This window comes from Rana temporaria, chromosome 9, assembly GCF_905171775.1.
Source record: "Rana temporaria chromosome 9, aRanTem1.1, whole genome shotgun sequence".
Classification (NCBI taxonomy): domain Eukaryota; kingdom Metazoa; phylum Chordata; class Amphibia; order Anura; family Ranidae; genus Rana; species Rana temporaria.
The window spans coordinates 129,203,616-129,220,089 of NC_053497.1; the positions used below are offsets into that span (position 1 = coordinate 129,203,616).

The 16,474-nt window shown below is 49.2% G+C and overlaps 2 protein-coding genes across 3 annotated transcripts in view; one reads left to right on the top strand and one right to left on the bottom strand.

Moving 5' to 3' along the window:
• Nucleotides 1-16,474, bottom strand: part of FBXW5 (F-box and WD repeat domain containing 5) — a 72,981-nt gene that overhangs the window by 28,379 nt on the left and 28,128 nt on the right. Inside the window, exon 7 of the mRNA XM_040324493.1 lies at nt 2,206-2,353. Within this exon, the coding sequence (XP_040180427.1) occupies nt 2,206-2,353 (148 nt within the window). The remainder of the gene's footprint in view (nt 1-2,205; nt 2,354-16,474) is intronic.
• LOC120914050 (tigger transposable element-derived protein 1-like) lies at nt 7,417-11,031 on the top strand. Of its 2 annotated transcripts, XM_040324490.1 has the most exons (5): nt 7,417-7,512; nt 7,622-7,793; nt 7,905-8,076; nt 8,187-8,358; nt 8,469-11,031. In XM_040324490.1, the coding sequence occupies exon 5, from the start codon at nt 8,837-8,839 to the stop codon at nt 10,796-10,798; it is 1,962 nt and encodes a 653-aa protein (XP_040180424.1). In that variant the 5' UTR covers nt 7,417-7,512; nt 7,622-7,793; nt 7,905-8,076; nt 8,187-8,358; nt 8,469-8,836; the 3' UTR covers nt 10,799-11,031. The 2 variants fall into 2 exon arrangements, with proteins under 2 accessions (XP_040180424.1, XP_040180425.1); XM_040324491.1 differs by lacking the exons at nt 7,417-7,512; nt 7,622-7,793 and having other exon boundaries at nt 7,844-8,076.

The window sequence follows — 16,474 nt, forward strand, 5'->3', positions numbered from 1 at the left end:
GAAAAATAGAAAGGGACTGAGTGTGAATTCTCCAGTTCCTTTCTCTGAGGCATAATAAACATAGTAAATTGGAACAAATATACTCTCTGTGTACCAAACTTTTGCTGATTCCCTCAATCTCTGTGACTGGTCCCCTGCATCTTCTGTGAAAGTTGTGACAGGCTGTGGTAGCACTCCATCATCATCATTGTACCATACAGGGTTAATGTTCCTGTATGGTATGCAATGATGCTGAGGCTTTGGGTTGAGGAGGAGAGCAGTGCGGTTGGCTGGAACATGGAAACATAGAAGTACAAGTGGTAATTTCCCCCCAGCAGTGCAAGGGTGGAATTTTCCCTTTCCTGGAGGTGGGCTGTATTCTGTATGTCTCTTTATAACAATGTCAGGGGAATATACTGGGACTTTTCAGGTTCTACATAGAAAGTATTCCACATTAATAAAAAGATTCAAAGAATCATTACCACAGAGACAAACAAATATTACATGACCAGAAAGAAATTTATAAAATACATGTGACAAAAAAATAGAGGATTTCTAAATTGGTCCTCTTCTCATTAAAGTCCCAATGTGCTAGCCAAGTGCTTATAAAAACGATCAATGCTTCTCCCATAAGATAAAACACAACGTAATTTCACCACTTCAGTGATATTCCCGTCACCATTTAGAATGGCCGGCCACTCACCAGATCTCATTCAATAAATGCCTTTGGTTCATTCCCAGGATAACCACTCCTCTTATATGTTTTTCCACCAACTGCCAGGTGCCTTGGATATACTAGTGTGGTCTCTTTTTTTCCTACAAAGGCTCACAGAAAAAGAGTGCCCCTCATGGCGTAGTACGTAAAAAATTTATTGGTTTCCTAAATAAAAATAGGTATTGCACTCACATTTAATTGTGCCCATATGCTGGCACCAAGCTTCTCCAGCCATGTATGCAAAACATGTGAAAGATAAAAAAGCCGTTCCTCTCGTGTTCCCCCTGCGCCTATCTCACGATCCGCGTGTGGTTCCGTAGATGTCAGCATCTACGGAAGGTATATTGCGTCCTCAGGAAGACCCAACCTTCAACCATCACGTCGGACCGTGTCATGAAAGACCTTCAAGGACTGGGTCCCTTTTATATGGGGTCCACTTGACCTGTACAGCACCCTGCCAGATAATCTTTGGTATTAGTTGTATGACCAAAGTGCTGGATCCAGCCTTCCAAGAGAAGCATTACAGGAAAAACCTTGTTCTTCCTCGAGGCCCGGGTACCATTCACTTTGGCCTTTTCTGGCACTTTTAACGGATGCGGTTGCATAGCCCCTTGATCCTGTAAGGATCCTTCCAGCGGAGCCTTTTCTTAGCACTTTTTTAACCGTAACCAACACCTTAGACAATGGTGAGAAGAACTGGAGGTACTCCCTGTATGGGAGGGGTTATATAGAGGGGGACTTCCTGTCTTGGGTGTGCCAGTGTCCATTACCTGAAGGTGGCCTATAACCCACATAGTAATTACTATGGTCCTCTGTGTCCCGTGATATACGTTAAAGAAAAGTGCATGTTATACGCCGATAAAAACGGTACTTATTTTACTCACTGAACTGCAACTCAATTTTTTAACATTTGTATCATGTGTTTTTTTTCTGGATTTCTGGTTGATATTTTATCTCTATCATTTAAAACAGGGGTCTTCAAACTACGGCCTTCCAGTTGTTGAGGAACTACAATTCCCATCATGCCCAGTCATGTCTGTGAATGGCAGTGTGTTACAATGCCTCATGGGATGTGTAGTTCTACAACAGCTGGAGGGCTAGTAGTATGAGGATCCCTGATTTAAAATATACCTATGATAAAAAATGATATACCCTTAATTTCTTTGTAAGTGGACAAACTTCCAAAATCTGCAGGGGCTCAAATAATTATTTTCCTGTGTGTGTGTGTATATATATATATATATATATATATATATATATATATATATATATATATATATATATATATATATATATATATATATATATATATATATATATGGGGCAGGCTCGATGCATTGCTTGGTCTTTTCCTGCCATCACCCTATATTTCTATTTGAACATACTCTTATTTACTTAACTCTTCTACTGGATCACAAGCAGGGACATCAGCTGTGTGTTGCAAAGCATTACCATTTTCTTATAAGGATTTTGACTCAGGAGGAAAATATAAAGGTGTGTCAAGAAAGTACCTGTGGTCAGGAGACAGAGCCATGCCAATGATGTGTCCATGAATGTTGATTACGTGGTGAAGAGGGTCAAAGAATTCATTAGGGCCACGAATCTCGCCCAGAACAGGCCCTTCAGTGGTCATCTGATGAGGAAGGAGCTGCATAAACCCTACAGAAACACATACACATTATTATATTCACTGGGGAGCTCTGTAGGTGTAATTCAGAACAAGGCAACAACTTCAATGGATCTGCACTTTACCCATACTTGGGAATTTACATTTTTTTACAAGAAAAAATGTTTCCTTTATTGAGGCAAAAAGATACAAGCATGATACAACAGTGTCCAAATGGACCAAATCTTAACAAGGGAAAAAGGAAGAATACAGTACATGTGGGAGTCAAATAAAGCGGGCATACTGAAGGAGCCCATAGATCACTCTAACAATCGTAGCTGCAGTACCGTAGAATACCCTCCAAACGTATCATATCAGGAGCTCAAGCCGGTTTCGTGCCCACACCCCCCATACTCCGGCCACCAGAAGGCCAGCCCCCCTACGCCGTCCACTGCTGCCAGATTTTTTCGAACTTTTGGGGACAGTTCCTGTTGATATACGTTAATTTGTACAGTGGCAACACAGCATTGATAGATTTCTCCCAAGACTCCACCGCAGGGGCGGAGGAGGCGTTCCAGCGTAGGACAATCTCCCTTCTGGCATAGAAGAAGAGGTAAGTGAGAAGTAATTTGGTGTAGCGAGGCCTCTGATCGTCGTCCTGAATACCCAGGAGTACCAGCTCAGGGGACACAGGGAGCGTCAGCTGGAGGCGACCATTAACAGTGTCCACTACCTTCACCCAGTATCTCGCAATTTTAGGACAGCTCCAGAACATATGGAAATAGGTTCCCACCTCAAATTGGCAGCGGGGACAGTCCTGTGTGCGTTGTGGGAACACCCTATGGAGTCTCTGGGGAGTATAATATACCCTGTGCAGGAACTTGACCTGTATCAACCTCTCTCTAGTGGATATCAATAAGGCAGAACTGTCAGCTAAGCAGTCATCCCAATCCTCCCTGTCAAGACCCGGAATATCAGCCTTCCACTGATCCCAAAGCCTGTCCACCCTAGTAAAGTCTTTCTTCAGCAGGTATAAATATAAGGCAGATAAGGGCTTCTGCAGTCGCTCCTGGGCCAACAACCCCTCAATAGGATCCATAGATAATCTAGGTGGCGATGTAAATTGAGCACTAATGGCATGGCGCAGCTGAAGGTACCGGAAATGCATCCACCCAGGCAACTGGTACTTGGCCCGGAGGGCTGCAAACGGCATCAGGGCTCCCGCTGAAAAAATATCCCCAAGCGTCTCGATCCCGTACCTAGCCCAGACCTGGGGATCGGGGATCGTCCTAAGGTGTGGAAGGCTGGGGTTCCCCCAAAGTGGACAGAAGGGGGACCAGCTCCGTGAGTGAAGAAGCCCCCGCCTGGCCACCGTCCAGGCCCTCAAGGTTGTACGAGTCGGCTGCGGAAGAGACACATATGCCCTATGTCCCCTGTAAACTAGGTTACCCAGCTCACGGAGCGAACCAAGAACTGCCGCCTCTAGGCACACCGCCGCATTCCCCTTAGAGAGAACAAACCACCACCGGACCGTGACCAGTACTGCCGCCCAGAAGTAAGTTCGGTAGTTCGGCAACGCCAGACCCCCGCTTCGGGCAGGCAGCATCAGGGTTGATTTAGCCAGTCTCGGGGTCGCGCCACCCCATATAAAGGAGCCCACGCACCGGTCTACATCAGCAAAGAAGGAGTTGGGTATCCAGGTGGGACTGTTCCGAAAAACATACAGAAACCTGGGGAGAAACAACATTTTCAAAAGGTTTATACGCCCCATGAGGTTCAGTGGCAGGGAGGCCCATGAGGCACACCTGGCCCTAAGCTGAGACAGAACCGGGAGCAGATTGAGGTCCCCAAAGCTTGATATGTCCCTCCTCACCTGTATACCCAAGTATCCAAACTGGTCCACCCAGAGCAAAGGCGCCGCCAAGTTCGGATCGCAAATTTGTGGGTCAAGGGGGAAAATAATTGATTTGGACCAGTTGATACGCACCCCCGAGAACCTACCAAAGATGTCAAATAACTCCAATGCCGCCGTCAGCGACCCGCCCGCATCCTGCAAATACAATAAGGCGTCATCCGCATAAAGGGAAAGTTTTTCCTCCAGGGAGCCCACCATCAATCCCTTCACCTTATCCGAGTTCCTGATGGAGACGGCGAGGGGCTCGAGTGCAAGCGCAAACAGTGCCGGAGATAAGGGACACCCCTGTCGCGTACCCCTCTGCAAGGAAAAGGATGCCGATAGTCTGTTATTGGTTCGGATACGAGCCGATGGCCCCCGATAGAGCATCTGCAGCCACCGGAGGAACCTAGGCCCAAACCCAAACCGACGCAGCACCTCCCATAAAAAGGCCCACTCGACCGAGTCAAACGCCTTTTCAGCGTCTAACGAGGCGATGACCCGCTTACCACTATTATGGTGAGTTACTGACATGTTAAGAAAGAGGCGACGGAGGTTGATGTCAGTCCCCTTCCCAGGCATAAACCCAGTCTGATCCGGATGGACCACCTCCCCCAGGACCGGGGACAGCCTGTTTGCCAGGACTTTCGCCAAGATCTTGGCGTCCACATTAAGGAGTGAAATCGGTCTGTAGGAGGAGCAGTCCTCCGGATCCTTGCCTGGTTTGGGGACCAACACCACAACCGCCTCTGACATGGATGCAGGGAGGGCCCCCAGCCGAAACGACTGTGCAAACAGGGACACAAGTCGAGGAGCCAGCAGGTCCTGGTGGTGGGAGTAAAATTCCGTCGGCAAACCGTCCGCCCCAGGGGTCTTCCCCGCCTGAAGTTGGGAAAGGGCAATCTGCACCTCCTCCAGGCTAACATCCGCCTCCAAGGCAGCACACGCCCCATCCCCTATTGTGGGAAGAGGAATCCCGTCCAGAAACTCCGAAAGTTCTAGAGGGGAATAATCCACCCTGGAAGAGTACAGACACCTATAATATTGGGCAAACCTAAGGTTGATCTCGTCAGGTGTGTGCAACAGGACCCCCTCCGAGTCTCTGACCCCGCCTATGTGAGTGACAGCGAACTGTCCCTTAGCCAACCATGCCATCAGGCGCCCACTCTTATTGCCATATTCAAATATTTTTTGCGCAGTGGATAGAAGGGACTTCTGTGTCCCTTCCACTCTACACAAAGACAGCCGGTGCAGGGCAAACTGCCAAGCCCCATATGCCACCTGATCCGGGCGTGCTACGTAGGCGGCCTCCGCCACCCTGGCCTCCTCCTCCAATTCCTCCAAAGAGCGGGCAGCCTCTCTCCTAGCGGCGGAGATACGCGCCATGTACTCCCCTCTGGTCCAGGCCTTAAAGGCATCCCAGGTGACCAGAGGAGAAGCAGCATCGGCGTTATCCAGCCAATAGTGACATATCCCTTCCTGGACCTCCTCCCTAATTCCTACCTCCTCAATCCAGTATCTGGACAGCCTCCATAACCTCTCCCCAGGGGACCCGAGGGACAGCTTGAGGACTAAGGGGGCGTGGTCCGATATGCCCCTGGATAGGATATCCACCCCGGCGACCCTCCCGAGCATAGTCTGAGATGCATAGATCATATCAATGCGGGACAGCGTTTTAAACGTGTTCGAGTGGCAGGTAAACTGCCGAGACCTGGGGTTAAAGTGGCGCCAGGTGTCTGTCAAGGTAAAGGTGTGAGCCCACTCCGCCAAACCAGGAACCCACCGGGAAACCGTATGCAGTCTGTCCATGTCAGCAGTAGAAGTCAAATTAAAGTCGCCCAGAACCAAAACATCCTCCACTCCATAATCAATCGCCCTCCTCATTACCGTATACAGTAAAGCCGGGTCAGCCGGCGGAGGGAGGTACAGCCCCACCAATACACACGGACTATTTGCGATCAGTGCATGGAGGATAATGTACCTGCCCCCGGGGTCAGTCCTAACATCCAAGAGCTGAAAAGGCAGCTGCTTGTGCACCAGGATGCTGACACCCCTAGAGTAGGTGGAGTACGTTGCGTGGTAATGATAGCCCACCCAAGCCTTTTTAAGGCCCAAAATTCTAGAGCCCATCAGGTGAGTCTCCTGCAATACACAAATATGTGGAGAATGCCTTCTAATACAGGCATACCCCGCTTTGCGGACACTCACTTTACGTACACTCGCGAGTACGGACATGCCCGCAAGTGTACGTAAAGTGCCTCGCAATTACGGACATTCCCGCGCCGCGCAGCTGCAGTATGATCTGGAGGGCGGAGCTGCCGCCCAGAGTTGTGAGGGAAGAGGCAAAACGTCCTGCGCGTTGCCAGCAAGCCAGTCCAGCATTGCCTGTCGGCCCAGAGGTGCTCAGCATAGGTGCTCAGCATTGCCTGTCAGCAATCCCAGCGCTGCTCAGAGGTGCCGCCAGCCCAGAGCTGTTCACCAGCCACAGTCTGCATAATCGTAAGTACCGTACGCCCCCCCTGCTATTGGCCCTGACCCCCCCCCCACTACCAGCCCTGGACCCACATCATAGCCCCTTGACCCCCCCACTGTTATTTTCATTGTTACAGGTACCCATCGTGCCTGCCAGCCCAGAGGTGCCCGTCAGCCAGCACCAAGGCCCAGAGGTGCCTGCCAGCAAGCACCAAGGCCCAGAGGTACCCACCAGCCTGTCAGCAATCCCAGCGCTGCTCAAAGGTGCCGCCAGCCCAGAGCTGTTCACCAGCCACAGTCTGCATAATCGTAAGTACCGTACGCCCCCCCTGCTATTGGCCCTGACCCCCCCCCCCCCACTACCAGCCCTGGACCCACATCATAGCCCCTTGACCCCCCCACTGTTATTTTCATTGTTACAGGTACCCATCGTGCCTGCCAGCCCAGAGGTGCCCATCAGCCAGCACCAAGGCCCAGAGGTGCCTGCCAGCAAGCACCAAGGCCCAGAGGTACCCACCAGCCTGTCAGCAATCCCAGCGCTGCTCAAAGGTGCCGCCAGCCCAGAGCTGTTCACCAGCCACAGTCTGCATAATCGTAAGTACCGTACGCCCCCCCTGCTATTGGCCCTGACCCCCCCCCCACTACCAGCCCTGGACCCACATCATAGCCCCTTGACCCCCCCACTGTTATTTTCATTGTTACAGGTACCCATCGTGCCTGCCAGCCCAGAGGTGCCCGTCAGCCAGCACCAAGGCCCAGAGGTACCCACCAGCCTGTCAGCAATCCCAGCGCTGCTCAGAGGTGCCGCCAGCCCAGAGCTGTTCACCAGCCACAGTCTGCATAATCGTAAGTACCGTACGCCCCCCCTGCTATTGGCCCTGACCCCCCCCCACTACCAGCCCTGGACCCACATCATAGCCCCTTGACCCCCCCACTGTTATTTTCATTGTTACAGGTACCCATCGTGCCTGCCAGCCCAGAGGTGCCCGTCAGCCAGCACCAAGGCCCAGAGGTGCCTGCCAGCAAGCACCAAGGCCCAGAGGTACCCACCAGCCTGTCAGCAATCCCAGCGCTGCTCAAAGGTGCCGCCAGCCCAGAGCTGTTCACCAGCCACAGTCTGCATAATCGTAAGTACCGTACGCCCCCCCTGCTATTGGCCCTGACCCCCCCCCCCACTACCAGCCCTGGACCCACATCATAGCCCCTTGACCCCCCCACTGTTATTTTCATTGTTACAGGTACCCATCGTGCCTGCCAGCCCAGAGGTGCCCGTCAGCCAGCACCAAGGCCCAGAGGTGCCTGCCAGCAAGCACCAAGGCCCAGAGGTACCCACCAGCCTGTCAGCAATCCCAGCGCTGCTCAAAGGTGCCGCCAGCCCAGAGCTGTTCACCAGCCACAGTCTGCATAATCGTAAGTACCGTACGCCCCCCCTGCTATTGGCCCTGCCCCCCCCCCCACTACCAGCCCTGGACCCACATCATAGCCCCTTGACCCCCCCACTGTTATTTTCATTGTTACAGGTACCCATCGTGCCTGCCAGCCCAGAGGTGCCCGTCAGCCAGCACCAAGGCCCAGAGGTGCCTGCCAGCAAGCACCAAGGCCCAGAGGTACCCACCAGCCTGTCAGCAATCCCAGCGCTGCTCAGAGGTGCCGCCAGCCCAGAGCTGTTCACCAGCCACAGTCTGCATAATCGTAAGTACCGTACGCCCCCCCTGCTATTGGCCCTGACCCCCCCCCCACTACCAGCCCTGGACCCACATCATAGCCCCTTGACCCCCCCACTGTTATTTTCATTGTTACAGGTACCCATCGTGCCTGCCAGCCCAGAGGTGCCCGCCAGCCAGCACCAAGGCCCATAGTTGCCTGCTAGCCAGCATCAAGGCCCATAGGTGCCTGCCAGCCAGTACCAAGGCCCAGAGGTACCCACCAGCCAGCATCAAGGCCCATAGGTACCCACCAGCCAGCACCAAGGCCCATAGGTGCCTGCTAGCCAGCATCAAGGCACATAGGTGCCTGCCAGCCAGTACCAAGGCCCAGAGGTACCCACTAGCCAGTACCAAGGCCCAGAGGTGCCTGCCAGCCAGCACCAAGACCCAGAGGTGCCAGCCCAGCATTGCCCAGAGGTGTCCGCCAGCCAGCCCAGCATTGCTTGCCAGGTACGCATTGAATAATGGCAGATAGTACCAAAAAAAGCCGTAAATCAATTACTTTGGATATGAAGGCTAAAATGATTAAGTTGTATGATGAAGGTGTAACTCAAGCTGAAATAGGCCGAAGGCTAGGCTACACTCGGACTACAGTTAACACCGTCATAAAAAACAGAGAAAAACTTCTTGCAGAAATTAAGAGTGCTACACCTGTTAACACAACAACAATTCGAAAAAGAGATAGCATTGTTGCAGACATGGAGAGACTCTTAATACTTTGGATAGAAAATCAGACTACACGTCATGTTCCTGTCAACCAGGCAATTATACAAACTAAAGCCTTAAGTCTGTTCAATGACCTGAAGGCTAAGAAAGGTGAGACAGCAAAGGATGCAGAATTTTCTGCAAGCCGTGGATGGTTTGATAGGTTCAAGAAAAGGTCTAACCTACATAACATTAAAATACAAGGAGAGGCAGCTGCTGCAGATCATAAGGCTGCAGAAAGCTATCCAAGAGAGCTTGCCAAAATTATTCAAGATGGAGGCTACTCCATGGATCAGATTTTTAATGTGGATGAGACTGGTCTATTCTGGAAGAAGATGCCTGCAAGAACCTTTATCGCAATACAGGAAAGATCAATGCCAGGCTACAAGCCAGCTAAAGATAGAATAACCCTTCTGTTAGGTGGCAATGCTTCTGGTACCTTAAAGCTAAAGCCTTTGCTAATTTACAGATGGGAAAATCCAAGAGCTTTGAAGAACTACGTTAAAACTAGGCTTCCAGTGCATTGGAGAGCTAACAAAAAAGCATGGGTTACTGCAGCCCTTTTTGAAGATTGGTTTGACACCTGCTTTGTTCCAGAGGTGAAAGCCTATTGCAAGGACAACAATATCCCTTTCCACATATTGCTGCTTGTTGATAATGCCCCTGGACACCCTCGAACACTAGATGAGCTGAACCCTAACATTCGAGTGCAGTTCCTACCACCAAATACTACCTCACTACTGCAGCCAATGGATCAATGCGTCATTGCCGCCTTCAAGTTAAACTACTTAAAAAGAACATTCATTAAGTGTATTGCAGCAATAGACAAAGAAGAAGGAGACGGTAAAGAAGTCCTATCCAAATTCTGGAAAAGCTACAACATCTTGGATTGCATTAAAACTATAAGAGATGCTTGGAATGACATAAAGGAAACCACAATGAAAAGGGCCTGGAAAAAATTATGCCCACAGTTAGTTGATGATTCAGAAGGCTGTGAAGATCATGTAGCTACTGTTACTGAAAATATTGTAGATATGGCAAGGCAGTTAGAGCTGGAAGTGGAGCCAGAAGATGTTGCTGAACTGCTTGCGTCCCACACAGAGTCCCTCAGCAATGAAGATCTTCTAGAACTTGAAGAGGAGAGAGAAGAAGATGTGCAGGATGGGGTTGAGATCATTGATCATCAGCCTGAAGGTTTAACAACAAAAATTCTCTTTGAAGCTTTCCGTCATCTTGATAGCGCCATGGCTCTATTTGAAAAGCATGATAGGGATTTTGAAAGAAGTTCCAAAGTCAATGCTAACATCTCAGGGGCTTATGCCTGTTACAAAGAAATCTACAGGGAGAAAAAGAGAGCTACACTTCAAACCTCCATAGAAACATACTTTTCTAAAAGTCCATCAGCACGCGGATCATCATCAACTGACAGTCTGTTTCCAGCTCTGACATCACCACCGTGTCCTGCTCCTATTGCTACTTGTAGTACACCCAATTCTCCAGCAAGAAAGCGCCTCATTTTTGAAGACTTGACTTGTGAAACAGAAGATACCTGCATACCTGACAGTCCATTTCCAGCTCTGACATCACCATCAAGTCCTGCTCCTACTCTGATTTCTTCTTGTAGTACACCCATTTCGCCAGCAAGAAAGCGTCTCGCCTTTGAAGATTTGACTAGTGAAACAGAAGATACCTGTATGCCTTCACCCTTCCTACCACAATGAATTATCTCAGCTGCTCTGGCCTTGCAACAACGAGATGGGGTAAGCTTACAATTTTTATTTGAATATTGTGTTTATTTTAGTTATCAATGCATTATTCATATCAGTTATGCTTGTAAATGACTATTGCAATGCAGTGCACACATTTAGAAGTGAAAAAAGGTATTGCTTCACTTTAAGTACATTTTCGCTTTACATACATGCCCCGGTCCCATTGTGTACGTAAAAGCGGGGTATGCCTGTATAATTGAGGACCAGAGATCTCTTATGGGCGGAGTTAAGCCCCCTCACATTCCATGAGATTATAGATATCTGAGCCATTGCGGTGTGAATTTACCAATGGTAGACGCACAATATGTTGGGGGCATTAACACTCCACCACTCTCGGGGTCCAGCCGGCCGGCTTCAACCCCCCCAAACCCCCCCACACTGCATTCATAGACTTTAAAGAGGTGATCATGCCTTAAAGGAACAAACAAAAAACAGAACAATAGAAACTTAAAACTGTAAATCTTACTCAGCAGAGCAAATAAACCCAGGTCAGCAACGGCCAACCTTCCCTTCCCCCCACCCCGCAGATCCCACCCAAGGCAAGACTGCATGAATCCCGATAAACCGGCCCGAAGGCAACCAACGTCTGGGAGGCGTGCGTTAATTCCCCAAGAGACAGTGGGTCAGCATCACCTGTGCTTCCAGCAACAAACTCAGAAAGGGAGGGGTAAGTCTCAAAAGACAGATAAGTTGAGGGAGCAACACAGGGAGCAGGAGATGCTGCTATGATGTCCTAACCGGGTTGTAGATATCACCTGGTCTACACCAGGGGCACAGTACTTAAAAGTTGCAGTTCCAACTGGGCAACAGTGGCCTATAAACAAGAGAGCAGGGTTTATCAGCCTGTACCGGACGGAGGGGGAACAGACCAGGATGCCAGCCAGGTATAGGAACGGGGGAGTGGAGCAGTCCAGTCCGAGGCAACCTGGAGATCCAGGTCTCCCCCATATCAGGCATACAGTACTCCCCCCCCATAGGGCAACGGCCAACAAGTCAATCAGTATTAGGGTGCAGTCAGCTGGAAACCAACAATGGCACCTATCGTATCAAGGCCAACAATTAACAAGGCACAGCGTCATGTGAAGGGGGATAACCGGTCTTCAGCTGGTGAAGTAAAGACGGTCAGCTAAGTGCTTGAGGTAGTGCAAGAAAACTTTGCAATCCAGGGAACAAGGCACCGAGCGAAACAAAGGCAGGAGCTCCGTGGGTCTCATCCCAAGGGGGGGACAGTTTCAAGCCATCTTGCAGCTTCCCTCGGAGATGTAAAGAAACGGACTGTCTCCCCGTCGATCACTCTCAGCTTAGCCGGAAAGAGAACGCTATATTTTATTCCCTTGGAACGGAGGCCGGCCTGGACCGCATCAAAGGAGCGTCGGAGCTTCTGGGTTTCAATCGAGAAATCCGGGAATAGCATCAGGCGATTATTACCGCGTGTCAGTTCTCCGGCCGCTCTCGCTGCCCTGAGCAGCTCATCCCGATCTCTGAAGTTGAGGAGCCGTAGGATGAAGGTGCGGGGAGGGGAACCTTGCGGACCAGGCTGCGGCGGCAATCTGTGTGCCCTCTCCACCGCGAAGTAGGGGGACAGGTGAGCCGCCGGGAGGAGGGAACGCAGCAGTTCCTCAGCAAACACGGAGGGATTCTTCCCCTCGGCACCCTCCGCTAGTCCCACGATGCGGATGTTGTTCCTTCGGCATCTGTTCTCGGAATCCTCCGCGCGGTGCTTCAGCAGCTTCACCCGAGAAGTCAGTGAATGGATGGCGCTGGAGTGTTCTCCGACCACGTCCTCCACCTGGCCCACCCGAGCCTCCGCCTCAGTAAGCCTGGATCGGACCTTGTCCATGTCTTGGCGGATCAGACCCACGTCCATCTGCACCTTCTCTATTTTGTTCGTCAGGGCCGCCTGGCAAGAGGCCACGGCAGCCTGGCAGGCAGCGACGGCAGCCATAACCTCCGGTATACCGGGTGTAGACACGGCGGGGCCCTCCATAGCATCCGTCTGCGACGCCATATTAGCACGAGGCGTCTGCTCACTAGGCCTCAGGACAGCCGAGCTCGTTTCCGGCGGTATTTCAAGGGGAAACTTGAGTCTCTTGCCCCCCTTACCACGGCCGGACTGTCTTCCAGGCATTCACCATCGTCTGGGTCAATATGCCGCAGGGAAAGACCCGGTTAGTTATGGTACAGGATCAATAGAGCAGCAGAGCTCTGTAGAATGCGTCCTTTCACTCCGCCATCTTGGCCACGCCCCCGGGAATTTACATTTTTAAATTCTATTTCAACTCCAAAAACTAGTACTGTATTTCTCATTTAAGGATTGTGGGTAGATCAGCCCTTTATACACTTGGCCCAGGTTTACTTTCGGAACCACTGATTTACAACACAGATACACATCTTAAAAGTGTTATTAAACCCAAAATGTAGTCAATTCCAGCTTATCAATCATTAGATGTGGTGGCTGCATTCCCTTTCAAGGCTTTTCCCCGCTTCTGTTTACCCTTGGTGATCTGGCCAGTCCCAGGGACGTCCTCCCAGAACAACTAAACCGCGATGTAGACGTGTTTTGTCTATAGCGCGGTGGTAAAGAGGTTAATTTGGGTTTAAAGTGGAACTAAACCCTTCTATCCTTTCCAGTGAGGGAGGCCTCTACCTTGGCCTCCGTTTCATCTGCAACTGCCATGGTGATGCACATGTGATCAGTTATGACTCCAACCATTGGATGGTTTGACAGTTTGGTTGAGAGCACAAACAAATAATGACAGCATTCCCACAATGTCGAGAATGTAAAGTTTTTTTGAAGCCATTAAATCAATGGGTTTAGTTCAGCTTTAATACTGCTTTAGGGCCAATTCACACTATGTGCGGTGACAGATGTTTTAGGGCCACCAATTCAGAAACAAGTCTTACAGACATGATGGTGACCACAAATGAGGAGAGATCTTCTAGGGCAGTGATGGCGAACCTTGGCACCCCAGATGTTTTGGAACTACATTTCCCATGATGCTCAGCTACATTGCAGAGTGCAAGAGCATCATGGAAAATGCAGTTCCAAAACATCTGGGGTGCCAAGGTTCGCCATCACTGTTCCAGGGGAATATCCCTTATAGGTTCAAAAGCATGGTTTCTGCAGGGCAGAGAGAACCAAGTTGAGATACCAAGGAACACACATGGTGCTGCAAGGGGGGCATATTACAAGATACATCTACAAGGGAGAGGTCAGAGGCCTTTGAAAAAGAATGGATGAAGACACCACCTGCCCTTTGAAAGTGCATAATACCATGTTCTGGTCAAGACCTGTTTGTAGGAAGGCCAGAATGCAGAAGTCATTTATGTGACAAAGTGTCTGTGTTCACACCAAGCAAAAAAAATATTTGCAGGTATTATAATAGATATTCCTAGAAGAGTCTTTTCTTGCTTTTAGCAAGGAAAAGAAGCTAAGAATGGCAGACTCAGAGACCCCTCTATCCTTTCAGACCTGGGTTTCAACTGGCATGCTGTTGAAGCCAGAAAGCAGGATGGGATAGAGGGTCTTGAGATAGCAGAAGTAATCTACTAAAAGTCTGAGTAAGTCCATGTACCAGGTTCTTCTTGGCCAGTTTAGTACACTTAGGATAGCCCATTTTCCTTTTTTATATGGAACGGGTGTTACTGGTGCAAATGGAAAAAATACGTTCTAGATTGAATGGTTTGCTGCAATCAAAAGGGTGCACGTCACTCTATGGTGGCTTGCCCAAAGTGTATTTAATATAATATGAAGATTGTGCTACCCTGGTAGGTGGCCTACATCCACCTAGTCATGTGTAATAAACAAAAATAGTTCTAATTAACACCTATGTGTATCACCTTGTGCTATTCCACCACACATGTACTACTAAATGACAATCCACCAAAAGTCTGTGTATAAACAGATAACAATCCTTCTTATATACAGATATTCTTCTAAAGAGATTATGTATGTACTGTATATATGAAAAAACACCTAAATATACCATACGCGTTTTAATATATCAAAATAGTGCTCTTTGAATCTTCTGAAACGTACGTTATCCTGTTATGGGTTTCACAAAAAAGAGATTTTTAATACAGCTTACCTGTAAAATCTTTTTCTTGGAGTACATCACGGGACACAGAGCGGCATATTCATTACTATGTGGGTTATATGGAGTACCTTCAGGTGATGGACACTGGCAATCTCAAACAGGAAATGCCCCTCCCTATATAACCCCCTCCCATAGGAGGAGTACCTCAGTTTTGTAGCAAGCAGTATGCCTCCCAAAATGGTCCCCATAAGAGGGGTGGGAGCTCTGTGTCCCGTGATGTACTCCAAGAAAAAGATTTTACAGGTAAACTGTATTAAAAATCTCTTTTTCTTTATCGTACATCACGGGACACAGAGCGGCATATTCATTACTATGTGGGATGTCCCAAAGCAATGCTTACAATGAGGGGAGGGAGAACATCTTCCAAAGACAAAAGGATTTAATTTAGAGATATACTCAAATCATAATAAATCCAACTTAGTTGAGAAAAAATAATTTTACATTTTAAATTTTAACTCAAAAGGGAGCCCCCGGAATCCGAGGATCTCAAACTGCAGCCTGCAGCACTGCCTGCCCAAAGGCTGTATCAGTATTCCTTCTTACGTCCAACTGGTAGAATTTTGTAAACGTGTGGACAGAAGACCAGGTTGCCGCCTTGCAAACTTGAGCCATAGAGATCTGGTGGTGTGCTGCCCAGGAGTCGCCCATGGCCCTAGTAGAATGAGCCTTTAATGATAACGGAGGAGGCAACCCCTTCAAGCCGTAGGCCTGAGTGATTAACTGTTTAATCCACCTCGAGATGGTGGATTTTGCAGCTGCCTGCCCCTTCTTGGGCCCATCCGGTAAAATGAACAACACATCTGTTTTCCGGATCTTCTCTGTAGCTTTAAGATAGGCCTTCATGGCCCTGACAATATCCAAGGTATGCAGCAACCCTTCCTTTCTGGAAGTAGGTTTAGGAAAGAAGGATGGTAATACCAAATCCTGGTTTAGATGAAAACTGGATATAACCTTCGGTAGGAAGGAAGGATGAGGGCGGAGAACGACCTTGTCCTTATGTAAAATAAGATATGGTTCCTTACAGGATAAGGCTGCCAGTTCCGATACTCTTCTGGCGGAAACTATGGCGACCAAAAATACTAACTTCCTTGTCAGTAAAACCAAAGGAATTTCAGCCAACGGCTCAAAAGGTTGTTTCTGTAAACTTGACAGAACAAGATTTAAATCCCACGGACAAAGCGGGGATTTAACTGGAGGATTAATACGCAAGACCCCTTGAAGGAAGGTCTTAACCAGCGAGTGGGTGGCCAGCGGCCGCTAAAACCACACTGACAAAGCTGAAATCTGTCCTTTGATTGTGCTTAATGCCAGTCCTTTATCCACTCCTAGCTGGAGAAAACGTAATACTCTATCGATGGTAAACTTGCGAGAAAGCCATCGCTTGGACTCACACCAGCCTACATAGGCCTTCCAGACCCTGTAATAAATCACCCTAGAGACCGGTTTCCTGGCTCTGATTAGGGTAGAGATTACTTTCTGAGACAGACCTCTACCCCTGAGAATCAGGAATTCAGCCTCCAGGCCGTCAAAT

Excerpts from the sequence above, each read along its gene's own strand:
- LOC120914050 (XM_040324490.1), top strand. The coding sequence starts at position 8,837 with ATGGCAGATAGTACCAAAAAAAGCCGTAAATCAATTACTTTGGATATG.